This window comes from Loxodonta africana, chromosome 18 (genome assembly GCF_030014295.1).
Source record: "Loxodonta africana isolate mLoxAfr1 chromosome 18, mLoxAfr1.hap2, whole genome shotgun sequence".
Lineage (NCBI taxonomy): Eukaryota > Metazoa > Chordata > Mammalia > Proboscidea > Elephantidae > Loxodonta > Loxodonta africana.
In genome coordinates this window covers 56,993,133-57,009,143 of record NC_087359.1, presented here as the reverse complement: position 1 = coordinate 57,009,143, position 16,011 = coordinate 56,993,133, and the positions used below count along the sequence as shown (strand labels likewise).

Here is a 16,011-nt window from a genome sequence, read left to right as displayed (position 1 = left end):
CATTGGGGAGGCATTAGACTTGGATGGAATTTAAAGCCACAGGACTAGATGAGATCCCCCAGGAAGAAGAGAAGGAAAGAGAACTTGCACCACAGGGCACAGCAACATGTAGAGCTGAGGAGGGGCGAGGGAGCCAGCACCAGAGGCTGAGCCTCACTACTGGGGAAGCAGGAGGAAACCAGGAGGGTGGGGCATCCTGAAAGCGAAGCTAAGAAAGTGGTTAAAGGAGAGCTCAACTGGGTCAAGTGCAGTGAAGGTGAGAGCTCGGGGCAGATGAGGATCCATGTCACTCTAGTTGATGCATTTCAACTGCTGTGATATTTAGGGAGAAATTTTTAAAACCAGGCATAACCTGGTGAGGAGATTATCTACTAGAAAAGGCGAAAGTGACACTGTAGAAGGTAGTGTTGAGGGACTGGCGGAATGAAGAACTTGTGAGGGGGTGGGATCCAGAGGCCCGGCAGAAGGGTCCATCTTTGAACAAAGAATCGGACCAGAAGAAAGGCAGAGGATCAGGCACTGGTGCCAGTGGACAAGAGGCAACACAGCTCTTCTGATTTCTTCCATTAAGCATGGTGACCAGGTATGAGTGAGTAGTGTGGAAGAGGTGCTAGAGATTTGAGGGGAGAGGAGGAGAAAGGAGAACCAACTTAACCTAAGGTCTCTCAACTGGCAAACAGCAGAGGTGTGATTCACACCCAGTCGCAAAGCTCACTTGAAACCATGGGCTCTGGGATTCACTAGATGGAAAAAGTGCAAGGAGCAGCATTCCAAGTAGAGGGAACAGCAAAGATGTCAGGACATGGTTTGTTCAGAGACCAGTAGGTAATAGAAATAGTAGGAATAAAAACATTTCTTGTGCTGCCACTGTGCAAACTACCCTCTTTCATTAGTTCACTTAACAGTCCCTGCCCCTCTATAGGAAACCCTGGTGGTGTCGTGGTTAAGTGCTACAGCTGCTAACCAAAAGGTTGGCAGTTCATATCCACCAGGGGCTCCTTGGAAACCCTATGGGGCAGTTCTACTGTGTGCTATAGGGTCGCTATGAGTCAGAATTGACTCGACAGCAATGGGTTTGTTTTTTCTGGCTCTTCCATAACCTTATATCACGGATACTATTATTACTATTATCCCTATTCAATGAGACACTGAGGCTGAGAAGGACTGGACAAGCTCCCAAGTAGTAAGTAGCATAGCAGAGCTGGGGCTCGAACCTGGCCTGTCTGGTGCCTGAGCACTCCACCCCATGGATGTGGCCTTGTGGTCTGGTGAGGATGGCAGGGGACCTGGTCTGTAAGAAAGGATTCCTTTTTAGGGCACCCAGGGAGCCGCCCCTTCCTCCTTCTCCCTGTTCTGGGCTCCTCTGGGCTTCAAGGCCTCTCTAGTTTCTACCTGAATACCAGCAGCTCTTTCAGCCTGCCCAGGCTGTGGCTGCAGAGCTGTTGCTGGCTTGTGGTTTTTCTCCTAAGTGGGAGGAACACTGGCTCAGTGTCCTGGGGCTTAGCCACCTCTAGTTCCCTTTGCCCAGCCCAGTCCAACCATGGAAGGAGAGCCACAAAGGAGATACTGTATGCCTGAGGCAGGAGCCCAGCCCGTCTGCTGCTGAGGCTGCCTGTTTGTTCAGTGGTGGCCTGGCTCGTCCCAGGCAGGCCCCAGTGAGCCAGAGGCACTGGGCCCTGTGGAGAGCCAGCTTCAGGACCAGCCCACCTGACTGCCCATCTCTTCGGGCCCCACTACCTTCTCCGTAGTGCAGAACCCACAGCCTGCTTCTGTGGTTTGTGGAGAGGCTTGTTTGTTGTGGGGTTTGGGTGCTTTTTCATTCCAACATCACTAAGATAATTTAGGAGGCCATCGTGGGGAAGCGTGTTTGCTTTTGGAGCCCTGGTGGTGCAGTGGTTAAGAGCTATGACTGCTAACCAAAAGGTCTACAGTTCAAATTCACCAGCGGCTCCTTGGAAACCCTATGGGGCAGTTCTACTCTGTCCTATAGGGTCGCTGTGAGTTGGAATTGAGTCGATGGCAGTGGGTTTGGTTTTTTCGGGGTTTGTGTTTGCTTCCATAGTGGGATGATAAGCCCTTCAGTATAGGTGCTTCTGATCCAAAAAAGATACAAAGTCTTGATCATCTACTGCCATCCTTGTCTAAGTTTTTCTCTTTCAGGGGATTTAAAGCACTGAGATTAATGACCGCCAGAGTGTCCCTAGGGTAGGGCCTAATTGAGCACAGAAGTGTGGGGAGCCCCCACATGACTGTGAGGAGGAGGCAGTGACTGTGGGTGAGGGGGGCTGAGAGGGCCTCAGGCCACCCTATTGGAGAGCCGCTGAGAGTAGGTGGTTGGCAGGCTGAGGTCCACAACAGCTGTGGGAAGGGTTTGGGGTGACCCAGCAGAGGACGCAGCCTGAGTGCTGAGCTGTGGGGACCAGGAAGAAGCCTGGCTTGGAGTGAGAAGAGCTGGGTGTGGGTTCCTGCAGCCCCACCTGGACCCATTTTACAGACAGGACACTGGCTTCTGGTCTTGGCTTACTAGGATTACTTTGCAGGAAATTATTTTACCAACCTGAGCCTCCCTTTCTTCATAGGGCAATGGTTGACTGCACAGTCTCTGGAGCCAGGCTGCCTGGGTTTCAATCCTGGCTCTCCACTTACTAGCTTTATGTCCTTGAGTAACCTCTCTGAGCCTCAGTTTCCCCATCTGTAAAATGAGGATGTTATTGGCCTCATAGGGTTGTTGTGAGGATCAAATGAGTTAGTAACACATGAAGCCCTTAGAACAGAGCCCGTTGCTTATTAAGTACTGTGTAGCCATTTGCTACGACAGTAACTCCTGCCTTGGGTGTGTGCAGGGACGATGAAGGGGGTTAACACATATGAAGGGCCCTGTGCATTGTTTCCCAAAGTGTGCTCCTCATGGAACCCTGGATCCTTGCATTGTTAAATGACAGGGGCTTCTGTCTGAGGAGCGATGGCCTTACGCCCCGGGTTAAAACAGAACTGGACAGGTTTCTCTCCTGCTAATGAGCGCTGTGACATCTCCAAGGGAGGGTGGAGAATTTTGCCCACTGATTTGACCCCAGAGCCCCTTTCTTGCTTTCAGAGTGGAACTTGGGTTCCACAAAACACATTTTGGGAAGGAACAAATACTTTTTTCCCTCTCTCGCTGGAGCCCTGGCCCCATCCTGCTTACCTCACCCATGGCAACCATTGAAATGCTGGGATGTGTTTCCCTGGGCCATGGACCTAGGGCAGGTGGCAGCAGCCAAGTCATCACCAGAAGGGTGCCCAGCCCTATGCCCTAACCCAGACAGCTGGGGAAAGCAGGCTGTCGTTGCATCCTCAAGGGCAGGACACTGTCCAGGTAGTACTGCGGAGGTACATGTGGGTGAATCACAGGGCTCCAGGGTGGGACTAAAAGACCCCAAGCTGATGCTGGCTGCCTGCTCCTCCAGGATAGGGGGGAGGCACATGAGGCCCTCACATGCTTCTTGTCTCTTGTCATCTTTATTAATTAGTTTCCCAGTCAATGCCAGTTGCTGTCAATAGCTGGTTATGCAGTAAGAAAGCCAGCAGGGAGTCATGGACACGGTCTAGACAGATCTGGGTACAAATCTTGGCTCTGTCTCTCTGGCCAGGTCACTTAACACTCCTGAGCCTCAGTTTCCTCATCTGTCACATGGGTGTAATACCATCTACCCTACAGGATTGTTGGATTAAAATAAATTGAAGAAATGAAGTACCTGGCACATAGTAGACTTTCAATAATTTGTAGCTTTATTAATAATAGCTGCAGAGAAATGGTCTCCTTTGGTTTCAGGGCCCCTATTCCAGGTGCCCATTAGGCAGAGGGTGTCTCTTCAGAGCTCAGATCTGATATGTTCTGGGAAGAGGGTGGCTGGTTCTTGACAAAGGCTTCTCTCATACCTTTGTTTCTCTCCTTTCAAACGCCTGTCTCAGGAACTTCGGAAATGGCTCTTGCTAATTCACAGCCAGTCAGGCCCTCAGCTCTCCGCTGCCTGTGTGTGAGTGATTCTCAGCCCCATCCAGGACACAAATATCCCCCAAGTGCCTGCCCCGTGCCAGTCACTGTGTTAGGAGCTGAACTCCGAAGACACTAGGGCCATGGACCCTGACCTCAGGAATTACGTTGTGGCAGCGGGTCTGGCGGGAGACGAATCCTGACAACCGTATGTTCCTTATGCTGTAACAGAGCTGTGTTTGAGGCACAGGGGTCATGAAGCCAAAGAGTAATTTATTCTCACCAGAGGAGACAGGGAAGGTGCACCTGGGAGGTCACACCTGAACAGAGTTATGAAGGATGAATAGGGGTTTACCTAGTGGACAAGAGGGAGGGGTCACTCCAGACAGAGGAGACAAAATGTTTGGTACTAAAACAATATTCCCAGTTTACTCCCAACCACCTCTTCTTTCCAAGGTCAGTGTGGCTCTGTCTGCCATTAACAAGCTTTGTGACTGTGGACAAGTCATTTCCTCTCTCTGGGCCTGAGTTACCCATCTATAAAAGCAGGGTCCCTTCCAGCTTTAATGCACTCTGATTTTATCTCCATCTAAAAAAAAAAAAATATTTAAATAATAATAATTTTCTAAAGTTCTTATATTTGCAAAACACTTCAAAAGTCTTGGACGTTCCCTCTTCTAATTCACATCCCAGTCTTAGGAAGTTAGTGAGAGTCCTTACAAAGTGCTGTCTCCATTTGACTGACGAGGAAACTGAGAATCAGCAAGGTGAAATGACTTGTCCTTCATCAGTAAATGGCAGAGCTGGGCCTCGAAGCCAAGTCCTCTGACCCTACGTTTGGGGTTCTCTCCGCTGTTCCACATGACCCCTCAGTCGTCCGACAAGCCTCAGATCCATCCACGGTCACCACATAAATGATCTCTAATGGATCACCCCCCTCACCCAGGCCCTGTGTGCAGACGTTCTTCCTGACAGCCAGGGAGGGGTCAGAGCTGAGAGCATGCAAGGGTGCTGGTTCCCCGCCCTGAAGAAGTAGCTTGAAGGGAAGAAGCAAGCAGGAGGGTGCCATGTGGGGCAGGAGGCAAGGACCTCGAGGACTGTCAGGTGGAAGCTGTTTTAGCCAGAGCGCAGGGTAAACTTTGGAGACAATGACATGGCTAAATCCAGGGTGAAAATGGTCCCTCGATCCCCAGTATCCCCCTACCCCCTTACCCTACTTTGGTTTTCTTTATACTCTGTATAGCATGTATATTATTTATTCATTTATTTATTTGTTGTCCAACTTCCCGTACTAGGATGTTAGCTCCATGAGCACTGACACGTTGTATTGATGACAGGTGTATTTCCAGCACCTAAACAAGGTCTGGCTCACAGAAGACCTTTGTTAAATATTTATGAATGAATGAATGAATGAGACCTTTATTAAATATTTGCAAATGAATGAACGATACCTTCACCTGTGATTGCAGGCCAACGCCCACTGTAGTCAGCAAGCCTTTGTAGCAAAGCGGTTCTCAAACTTTACTGCACGTTGGAATCACCTGGGGATCTTTAAAAACTGCCCTGGATCCTACACCAAGCATTTGGATTAAATTGCTATGGGGTGCAACCTGAGCACTGGAATTTTTCCCAGTTCCTCAAGGGATTCCAGTGGGCAGCTGCAGTTCAGGAACTCCTAAAAAGCAGGGCTTCGAACCAGTTTGCACTTCTTACAAGTTCCTTGCTGAGAATTTGTATTTCTAACATGTTCTCACGTGATGCCCATGCTGCTGGGAATAAGAATCACCTGGGGATCTTATTAAACTATAGATTCTGGTTCAGTATATCTGGGGTGGAAATGCACATTCTCAGGAGGGGTTTGAACCAGAATGAACCGGTTCAAAGCCCTGCTAAAAAGCTTCCAGTTGAGTTAACAGAGAATCAGAGACCTAGGCTGCGGCACCTGGGGTGGGTGGTCCACACTGCCCGAGTCTGGAGGAGATGATGAAGGTGAGGTGAGGCATTTGAGGGACAGAAGGGTTGTTTATGCCCTTGTGGGTTTGCAGTGCCTGGAAAAGGAGGTTTTTCTCCTTGCCTTTAGCTATTCAAGGCAAAAGCAGACCTTCCTCTTGGTCTCTGCCCCTGCCACCTCCTCTTCTCTGATGATTGAATGAGTCAGAGGAAATGTTTGTTAAGGAGGAAACGAGGGTTTTCTCATCATTTCCCCCCCTGTTGGGTTTGAATTAGTAAGAAAACTCGTTCACTGATCACATGTGCACTGGTTGACAAAAATAGAGCTTGGCATCTCTGAAAACTCAGCCTGGGTTCCAGAGTCAATAAGACCAGGACCCGCCCTGTCTGCTTAGCCTCCAGTCAGATGTTACAAGGAAACCTGGCCCCAGGGCCAGACCACTGAGGGCACCGCTGGCAAAGGACAGTCACCACGATCATGGTGTTTGCCAATGGAAAGGGGCATGCACCTAGGTCCAAGATCTGTTCCTGAGTTAGCACAGCGTTGTAGAATTGGAAGGAACCCTAGAGATGTCTTGTCCAAGCCACAGATTTTCCAAGAATTGGAAGCTCAGAAAGTGGGGGAGAGCCCAGAACCAGGCCTCCTGCATCTTCATGGGGTTTGGTGAGGAAGAGGCAGAGGAAGGAGTGGTCACGGATGTTCTCCTCTTCCCAGGAAGATGTGAGCTCACTGCAGGTCTCCTGGAACAATCCCTGCTGTCCAGCGAGGCTGTCCCACCCTGCGGAGGAGGGGCTCTGAGACTCAGGGATCTCTCCCATTTTTTCCTGAGTGAGAGATGAGGAATGACTTCCCAGAGTTACTCAGGGTCAAGACACATCTGGCACCTCAGGGTCCTGCCTACTTGCTTATACCTATTTCCCTTTCCTAAGCCACAGCTTGTCATCAGAGGTTGAATTTGTCCCCAGGAATTGAAAGCTGAGATTTAACAGGCACAGCTGACACTTTCAAAGTGAGGAATCAAGGGACCTCCAAAGAGAGAGGTGAGAGAAGACAAGTGTTTGTGTAACAGTCCCAGCTGGCTGTTTGCAGGCTTTTCCATGTGAAAGACAGTAGCCGGTGATCCTATGGATGGACAGAAATAATGTTCAGCGCTGTGTGTGGACAGAACTAAGCCCTGCTAATGTTGACCAGGTGGGACCGATATCTGCAGTCCTATCCAATGACTGATGTCTATCTTGGAGAGCACTGGATGGAAAGTCAGAGACTTTCCATCACCAAGGCCATATCTTCCAACTACCGATCCTTCTTTGTTTCTAAAGTTCGAATTCCAATTACCGGTAACTATCAATGCATCTTGATTGCACGTTTGATCAATTTCAGATGGCAGAAGTTGGTAAAAATCTTAAATTTCTTCATCTTTGGCATTACTGGTTGGTGGGTAAATTTGAATAATAGTCGTATTAACTGGTCTTCTTTGTAGGCGTGTGGATATTATCCTATCACTGACAACATTGTACATCAAGACAGATCTTAAATGTTCTTTTTGACGATGAATGGGACACCATCCCTCTTCAGTTTGTCATTCCCAGCATAGTAGACCATATGACTGTCCGATTCAAAATGGCCAATACCAGTCCATTTCAGCTCACTAATGCCTAGGATATCGGTGTTTATGTATTCCATTTCATTTCTGACAACTTCCAATTTTCCTAGATTCATACTTCATACATCCCGCATTCCAATTATTAATGAATGTTTGCAGCCTTTCTTCTAATTTTGAGTCATGCCACATCAGCATATGAAGATCTTGAAAGCTTGACTGAATCCACATCATTAAGGTCAACTCTACTTTGAGAAGGCAGCTCTTCTCCAGTCATATTTTGATTGCCTTCCAACCTGAGGGGCTCATCCCCCGGTACTTTTATCAAGACAGTGGTCCACTGCTATTCGTAAGGTTTTCACTGGCCAGTTTTTTTAGAAGTAGGCTGCCAGGTCCTTCTTCCTAGTCTGTCTTGGTCTGGAAGCTGTGCTGAAAGCTGTCCACCATGGGTGACCCTGCTGGTATTTGAAATACCGGTGGCAAAGCTTCCGGCATCACAGCAACATGCAAGCCACCATAGTACAACCAACTGACAGATGAGTTGCTTAACTAATGTTAACCCTCAGTAATGCTCAAAAGGGCTCTTTCTCCATTATAGTTATAACAATACTATATATGTTTAGCCAGTACTTCCATATGGCCCCAGACACGTGCAAAGTGTTGCCTCTTTACACCGTATTTCGTTGAGCTAACTTGTATATGTTGATGGCAGGAGGAAGGTAGACACGGCCTCACCTGTATCAACCAAATGGCCATGTGTTTCCCAAATCTGTCTCTTCCTGGAGTATGTAACTGTTAACGTTCTGTCTGTTTCTATTTGGCTTCGGCATCCATCGTCTTGGGAGTACTCGCATATCAACAACGGCAGAATCGGTGTCATGACATAAAAAGAATTAATCAGAGTGACTTGCTATCTGAAGATTATTCTTGGATTCATTCCCTGGGAGAAGGTTTCCATATTTTAATGAGATCAGTCTTTCTCCTGAAAAGGCAAGTCAGACCCTTAGGAGAGTCTAGGAGGCTCACAGTGCTGGGCAAGCTTCCCTCTGCTCTCCATCCCCTGCCTGTCTTACCCTCGTCAGTAACACATCCCAGTCAAAGCACGAAGGAGAGGCCTCGCGTGGGCAGTCATTACCTGAGTTTCAGGTACTCAGTAGCCTGAGTTTCAGTCCCCATGTCTGCTAACACCTCACTGTACTGTGTTCCCTCAGGCAAGTGCCTAGACCTCTCTGGGCCTCAATCTTCTCACCTATAAAATGGAGAGAAGAAGAATACATTAGATGCTAATCCAGAGAGTCTTCCTAGCTTAAACTGGTTTGAGTCCATGATGTCTAAAATATACCTATGCTAAGGGACCATGGAAACCAACTTAACTCTCTTGGCCTCAAACCTCGGAGGTGAGGCTGCGCCCAGGAAGCATAGCTATTTTTCCTAATAACTCTCTCCTAGTCTTCATTTAGGAGCCCTGATGGTGCAACAGTTAAGCATTTGCTGCTGACTAAAAGGTTGGTGGTTTGAACCTACCCAGCCCCTATGAGGGAGAAAGACCTGGGAATCTGCTTGCTTAAAGATTACAGCCTAGAAAACCCTGTGGGGCAGTTCTACTCTGTCACATGGGGTTGCTATGAGTTGGAATTGACTTGATGGCACACAACAACAACAACAACAAAGCCTTCGTTTGAATCAAAGACACCAAGCCCTCTGGAGCCCTAGCCTGGGCTAGAGCCTCTAGTTCTACCCCGCGCCCCCACCAACTCTCACTGCTTCCCTGGGCCCTAGTGCAAAGTGTCAGAGCCTCCCCTCAAAAGTCAGTGTCCTAAATCCTTCCACAAAGTGCTTCAGGTTCTGATCCTCACCTCACGTCCTCCTAGCCTCTTGTCCATGATGATAATTAATAATGGCTACTGTTTATTTTTCCAGGAGCCCTGGTGGCACAGTGGTTAAGAGCTCAGATGCTAACCAAAAGATTGGCAGTTCGAATCCACCAGGCGCTCCATGGAAACCCTATAGGGTTACTAAGAGTCAAAATCGACTTGATGGCAAGGGGTTTGGGTTTTTTGTTGTTGTTCTTCTAAGTATTTAATGAGTCCTTATTATCACAATAGCCCTAAAAGCCATACTATTATTATCTCCAATTTACTGATGAGGAAACTGAGGCACTGGGAATTTAAGTTTGCCCGAGGTGATCCAGCTACAAGGTGTTGGAGCCAAGACTTGACCCTCAGCCCTCGAGGTGGAGAGCCCATGCATATAACCACAGAGTCAGACTGAGGCTCCTTAATGCTGCTGGTAATCACACCGAGCTCCTGTTTATCGAGTGCCTGCAGCACAATGGGCATTGTACTAGGCCTATATTTTATCATTTCATTTAATCCTCACGACTGAAAGAGGGAAGGTTTCATTCTCATTTTATAGAGGTGGAAACTGAGGCTCAGAAACATTGAACAACTTCCTCATGGTACATTTTAGAACTGGGCAGGCTTCACACCCAGTAGCGTCCAATGCTAGTATCTGTAACCTTCCTCTGTCACTCTGTTTTGAAGGACAAATACCTGGAGATGCCTCCCAGTCCACACCGCTTGGGAAGAATAAAGAGGCACCCACCAGCACTGCTCCTCCTTTATTTAAAAAAAAAAAATGCCATCGAGTCGATTCCAACTCATAATGACCCTATAGGACAAGGTAGAACTGCCCCCACGGGGTTTTCAAGGAGCACCTGGTGGATTCAAACTGCCAACCTTTTGGTTAGCAGCCATAGCACTTATCCACTACGCCACCAGGGTTTCCTCCCTTTTTATAGATCTCTGAAAATGTTGATCAGGCTGCCCCTGCTGGGGGCAAGGAGGCTTTGACAGGTTGGACTTTATCTGCTGACCTTTGCTGGCAGAAAGCCAGGACCCAAAGGACCAAAGATCACTTTGGTTTCTGTTTCTCTTCCCCAGTTCTGGACTGTCCTGTCATGTGGCTTGCTTTCTGAAGCCCAGCAGTCCTTAAGAGCAACATAGGACTTGGAAGTGAAGAGGAGAAATTGAGACAGAGCTCCTGGACTCAGCCACAACCATAAAACCTCATGGGTGGTCTCTGAGCTGAGGTCTCAGAGGTTCAGGGAAGGCAGACAGAACAGGTCAAGAGCGCATGGGGTCATTCATTCACCACACCTTTGACAAATGTCTAAACCAAGTGTACTCACTGTGCTAAGTATATAACAACCCATGAAGTAGGCTGTGCCATTCCCATTTTACACATGAAGAAACTGAGTCTCAGAGACGTTAAATAATTTGTCCCAGGACACACAGCTGGAAAACAGGATTCAAACCCAGGTCTGTCTGACTCCAAAGCAAGGCTGTTTGCTGCTTCTGTGTGTATGGACCGTGAGAGTGGGCAGGAAGGAGGGTAAGAAACAGTCTGCGCCTTCTGTGCACAGGTTGCTGAACCACAAGGAATAGGCAAAGAGGGTCGGGGAGTGGAGTTCACCTTACTCCCACTCCTCCAATCTCCCCTCTCACACAGCCTAGATCAGGACTATCCCCCCACCCCCCCAAACTTCTGCAGCTAATGCTATTCCTTCTGGAAAGTACCCAGCAGGCCTGGGAGCCCTGGTGGGCTGCTTTGCCTCAGAGACAAGCAAAGGTGGCTTCATGTCTCCCTGAACCAGACAGCTAGGAAGATAAGTCCCCTGCCATATTTGCCATCCCTGTGCCCTCACTGGCCAACAAAGGCAGCCAGGGTGCTTTGGTCCAGCACCATGGTACACACACACACACGCACACGCACACGCACACCCACAGTTTCTCTGCCGCTCTCTCTGGCTCTTTGCTCTTACCTTCTTTCTCCCCAGTGTCCTACCTGCAAACAAATTCCCAGCTGGCCCTGTCTGTCTCGCGGGGCCTGTCTGAGGCAAAGCAGCCCGCTGGTTTAGCTTCATCACATCATTTGGCCTTCCTTTAATCGGGATCATGGAGAAGAGTGATGGAGGGGCACCTTTTCCCTGATTTAAATTATAATTAGTAGGACTCAGCAGGAGGGGTCCTCTCCTCTGTTTTTTAGTTCTTTTTGTTGTCGCTTGGTTGTTTTGTGATTCTGGATTGATAAGATAGTTTTGACTTTACACGAAAAGACTGGAAAAGTTGTGAGTCGAAATCGGGATGAAAATCAGTTTAGAAGATCCCAGACTTGGGGGTTGGCAGGTCTTAGTTCGGGTGCACAAATGTGAGCCAGGGAGCCCTGGCCGGAATCTCTCAGTGCGGGTGACAGCGTACAGTGAGAGTGGCTCGGCTTTGGAGAGGGCAGCGCTACCTGGCAGGAGGGTGAGCTTACAAACTCTGTCTCCCCGAATCCCAGAGACCCGACGGCACCAACTTTGCAGCGAGCGCGGGCTCGAGAGGGTCTAGGCGAGCTCCACCTCCCGAGGCGCGCCCGGAGTAGCCTAAGCTCCGCCCCTCGGCCGTGCGGCCATTGGTCGGCACCGCCTCAGCACCTGCCCTCCCGCCCCTACCTTAGGTGGGCGGGTTTACCTGGGCCCCGCCTCCCCGGCGTGTCCGGTTCCCAGGCCGCCGCTTCCTCCTCCTCCAGCCCCGCCCACACAGGGGCACGCCCCCATGTAGGCCACGCCCCCAGCGGAGCGCCTCGTGATGTCACCGCCGTTTTGATACAAAGAGCCCTTCGGCCCACGCGGGTCTCCCAGCAACGGGCGCGGTGGGGGCGGGGCCGTTACCTTCGACCGGGGCCGAGCGGTGCGAGCGGCGGCGGCGCGCAGCAAGGACTGTTCCCCGCTCTCGCCGGGCTGCCCGGTTCACCTCTGCCCGCCGACGGCTTCTCGCCTCTCTGCGGCGCTCCGACCCGCGGCCGGACAGGGGATGCGCAGCCCGCCGGCCCCCGGGAGCCAGGTAAGCGGCAGCCGAGGGCTCCGGGCTCGCGGGACTGCGGCGACGCGCACCGGCCGGGTCCACCGCCCCGGGGCCGGGAAGTTACCGGAGTGCGGAACTTCCCCCGCAGCCGGGGCGCCCCCTCCCGCCCTGGAGCCGGCGCCCTCTCGGCCCTGGCCTGGGAGGTCGGGTTACCTGCGTCCGGGCTCGCTGGGCCACCGAAGGGAAGCCGCTGCCCGCTCCGGGCCCTCTGCCCGGTCCCTGGCTGCGCTCAGGTGCTGGCTGGGCAGGACTAGCCCCGGGGCGCAGGGAGGGATGATCTCTCTTTGGCGCAGTTTTAAAAAGTGTTTTAGGGGAACCCAGGGGGCTGGGAAGGGGGTCGTTCACCCGGGACGCCACCCTTGGGGCCCGGCTGCCGGGCCGGTGTTGCTCCAGCGCCCTGCCCTACGCTCGACTAGGTCCTGAAAGGAGCCGTGCGCTGGCGAAGTTTTTCTGTAGTTCTTGGCGGCTGCACCGAGCCTGTTCCCCGGCTTCCTTCATCCCTCCGGGTGGCTCCGCTCGCCCCGAGGGGGTTCGGGGACCGGGCTCTGCTCCTTCCCAGTAGAGATGCGCCGAGGCTGGAGATGTGCGCGGGTTCCCAGCCCTTCGAACTCCGTGTCCCAAAAGCCGACGAGTCCAACCCTGCCTGTAGTTGCTATTGTCACAGCCGTTTCTCTGCGGGTGACAAGCGTCTCTGAGGTCCTGGCGGGGGGATCCTTCGGAGAACGAAGTCTGTGCCTTTGGGAACTCGGCCGCTACTCGGCCCCCAATCGTATCTCTTGTGCAACCCCTCAGATCTCAGCTCTTCCCCCAGTTTCCCTTCCTGGGCCTGCTCTCCCACAGATGGTTGGAAAAGACACATCACTTGCCCCTGAGGGCCATGCGGGTGTTGTGTGTTTGTTTCCTGGCTTATTTATAGGCCACCTTCCCAAAAGAGGGTGAGGGGGCTGGATTCCTGCCTCCCCACTCATCCTACACATCTCCGTGGCAACTTCCCTGGGCCGGTTTCTGGTGACCCACAAGAGCTCTGCCCTCTCTGGTGGTGGAAGGAGACAGTGGTCGTCATTTAGGCTCCTGGGGAGGGGGTGGGGCTGGCATATCCCCTAGGGCACCCCCAGGCCCTTCCCCAGGTGAAATACTGTTACCGTGATTGCCAAGGAGACTTGGTGGCACAGTGGATAAGTGCTGGGTTGCTAACCAAAAGGCCAGCAGTTGGATTCCACCAGCCGCTCCTTGAAAACCTATGGGACAGTTCTACTCTCTCCTAAATGAGTTGGAATCAACTCTCTGGCCATGGTGGGTGATTGCCAGGATGGGCCACAGGAATCTCAAAGAGGAGGGGGCTCCTATTGTGTGCAGGGCAGATCTCTGTGCAGGAACATATCTCTCTCTCCCTTTCTGTAATCATCTGGCCCACCCTTGAGCACCTGAGAGTCACTGCATTGACTGGGGTCTCACCACCCAGCACTGGCTCACCTGATCACAGACCTTACCTTGCTCAGCCACCTTTCTTGGTATGCTGATTACAGGCCCAGGGGATATTATGAACAGACACATCTGCCCTGCCCTCAAGGTGTTTACAGGGAGACTTTGAAAACTTGTGCCTAATCTGGCCCTGGTGGCTTAGTGGTTAAGAGCTATGGCTGCTAACTAAAAGGTCAGCAGTTCGAATCCACCAGGCTGTCCTTGGAAACCAGATAGGGCAGTTCTGCTGTGTCCTATAGGGTCACTATGAGGCAAGGGGTTTGGGTTTTTTGTTTTTTTTAATCTGGCCCTGCCCAACTCCCATGAGACCTTGGGCAAGTTGCTTTGATCTGGGTTGTCTCTGAGTTCCCGTGACTTAATGGTGGGGTGTGTACAATCTCTGGGACCTGGAGGCTGAGAGAAGTCAGTCGGGATTTGAGCTGGGTGAGGGAGAGGGAAAGGTGCAGGAGCAGGCAGCACAGCTCAGATGTCTGTGGAGGAGGGCTTTGGTGGAGGGAATGGGTAGATGACTAAGGCCAGCCTGAGAGATAAGCCTGGACTGTGGGGGAGGGTGACTAGCCAGGCCAGGTGAGCAGGCTGGGAGGCTTGACCTTTGCCTCAAGGAAGACTGTAGGAGAGACTGCCTGTAACTGGTCCTTGGAAAGGAGTTTTAGCTAAATGAGGGAAAAAAAAAGAAGAAATAAGGGAGCCCAGAGGGTTCTAAGCCTTCTCCCTTGGGGGCCCCCTGACTGGGAGGCTCTGGGCTACAGCTTGAAGGCTTTCTGGCGGAGGTGCACAGGCCAGCACTCTGCCTTCCTCATTCCCTCCTTCCAGATCTCTTGTGCCCCTTCCTAAAGCACAATGGCCCATTTATGCTCTCCCAGCCCCCTCGCCTCCAGGTAGGACCCAGACCTAGGGCTTTCTCTTTAGTTGTTTCCCTGGGGCTCCTTACACCCCACCCTCACCTGGGGCTCCTTACAGCCCACCCTTCTGCACTTTCCCTCCTTGCAAGTTGACTAAAAACCTCATTTCCTCAGCTTGGCAGCCCCTCTTCTGGGGCCACCTCCACTGTTCCTGCTTTGAGGAAGCTTCCAAATTTCACTTCACCCTATGTATTTTGGAGCCCTGGTGGTGCAGTAGAAGTTTGGTTGCTAACCAAAAAGTCAGCAGTTCAAATCCACCAGCCACTCCTTAGAAACCCAATGGGTACAGTTTTACTCTGTCCTGTAGGGTCGCTATGAGTCGGAATGGACTCGATGGCAATGGGCTCAGTTTTTTGTTTACGTATTTAAGGTGTGGGTAAGGAGGAAGAGGGAGCAGGAGTGGCTCCCAGTGAAATAGCCAGTGAGCAGTTTCTGGAAGGGAGGCATCAAGGACCCAGGGGAGGCACAATCTGCATAGAATGCCCACCCTCCGGCCTTGTGCTGTCTCCTGCCCAGGGCTCATGTATTTTGAAAAGGAGGCAGCTTTATCTGGTCTGCCTGCTGCCTGGCATTAGCCCTGGGACACAGTGCCTTGGCCTTGTCAGGCATGCAGGACTCCTGGAGTTGGGCTCCTTTTTCCTCTGGGTCAGTTCTGCTGACTCTGAGTCAAGAGTAACTGGGTATTGATGGCATCAAATCACTGACCTTATGAATGAGGCTACATACACAGCCAACATACAGTCACTCAGGTCCCCTTACTGCTTGGTTTCACAGCTTGATTAATGTGCGTTGCTGTCCCACGGCCAGCTGGGCACGGTGAGATGGGCGCATTGCCCTGGAGGCCTGCCTGTATCCTACTGAACGTTGTGTGATACCCCTGGACGAGGTACAGCAGCAGTCTTCTCTGTCACTTGGCATTCCAGGGCACAGACCTTTACCCGTTCCTACTTACCAGCCCCAGCACAGTGCCTGCACAGGGGAAGTGCTGGCTGAATTCATTCATCCAACAAATACTTGAGTGTCTTAATTTGTGCCAGTTCTCTGCTGGGCACTGGATATACAGCAGTGAACACATCAAAATCCCTGCCCTTCTGGAGCTCATGATAGCAGAGAGGCAGAAAAATAAGTATAACACATGCAGTAAGTGAGATGGAGGAGTCCCTGGGGGGTGCTGGGCCACTAACAGAAAGGTTGGA

General features: G+C 51.3%; 1 protein-coding gene across 4 annotated transcripts in view; it reads left to right on the top strand.

Moving 5' to 3' along the window:
• Positions 1-16,011, top strand: part of RAB11FIP4 (RAB11 family interacting protein 4) — a 119,809-nt gene that overhangs the window by 60,765 nt on the left and 43,033 nt on the right. Inside the window, exon 1 of one of the 4 annotated variants that reach the window (XM_023553450.2) lies at positions 267-583. The exons of 1 other annotated variant lie outside the window; for it this stretch is intronic. Coding sequence is in view for 1 of the 3 variants with exons in the window: in XM_023553449.2 (XP_023409217.2) it covers positions 12,381-12,410 (30 nt within the window). In the remaining 2 variants the exon portion in view is untranslated. Of the gene's footprint in view, positions 1-266; positions 584-12,283; positions 12,411-16,011 lie in introns of those variants that run through there. 2 more of the 4 variants (XM_023553449.2, XM_023553451.2) reach the window with 2 other exon arrangements.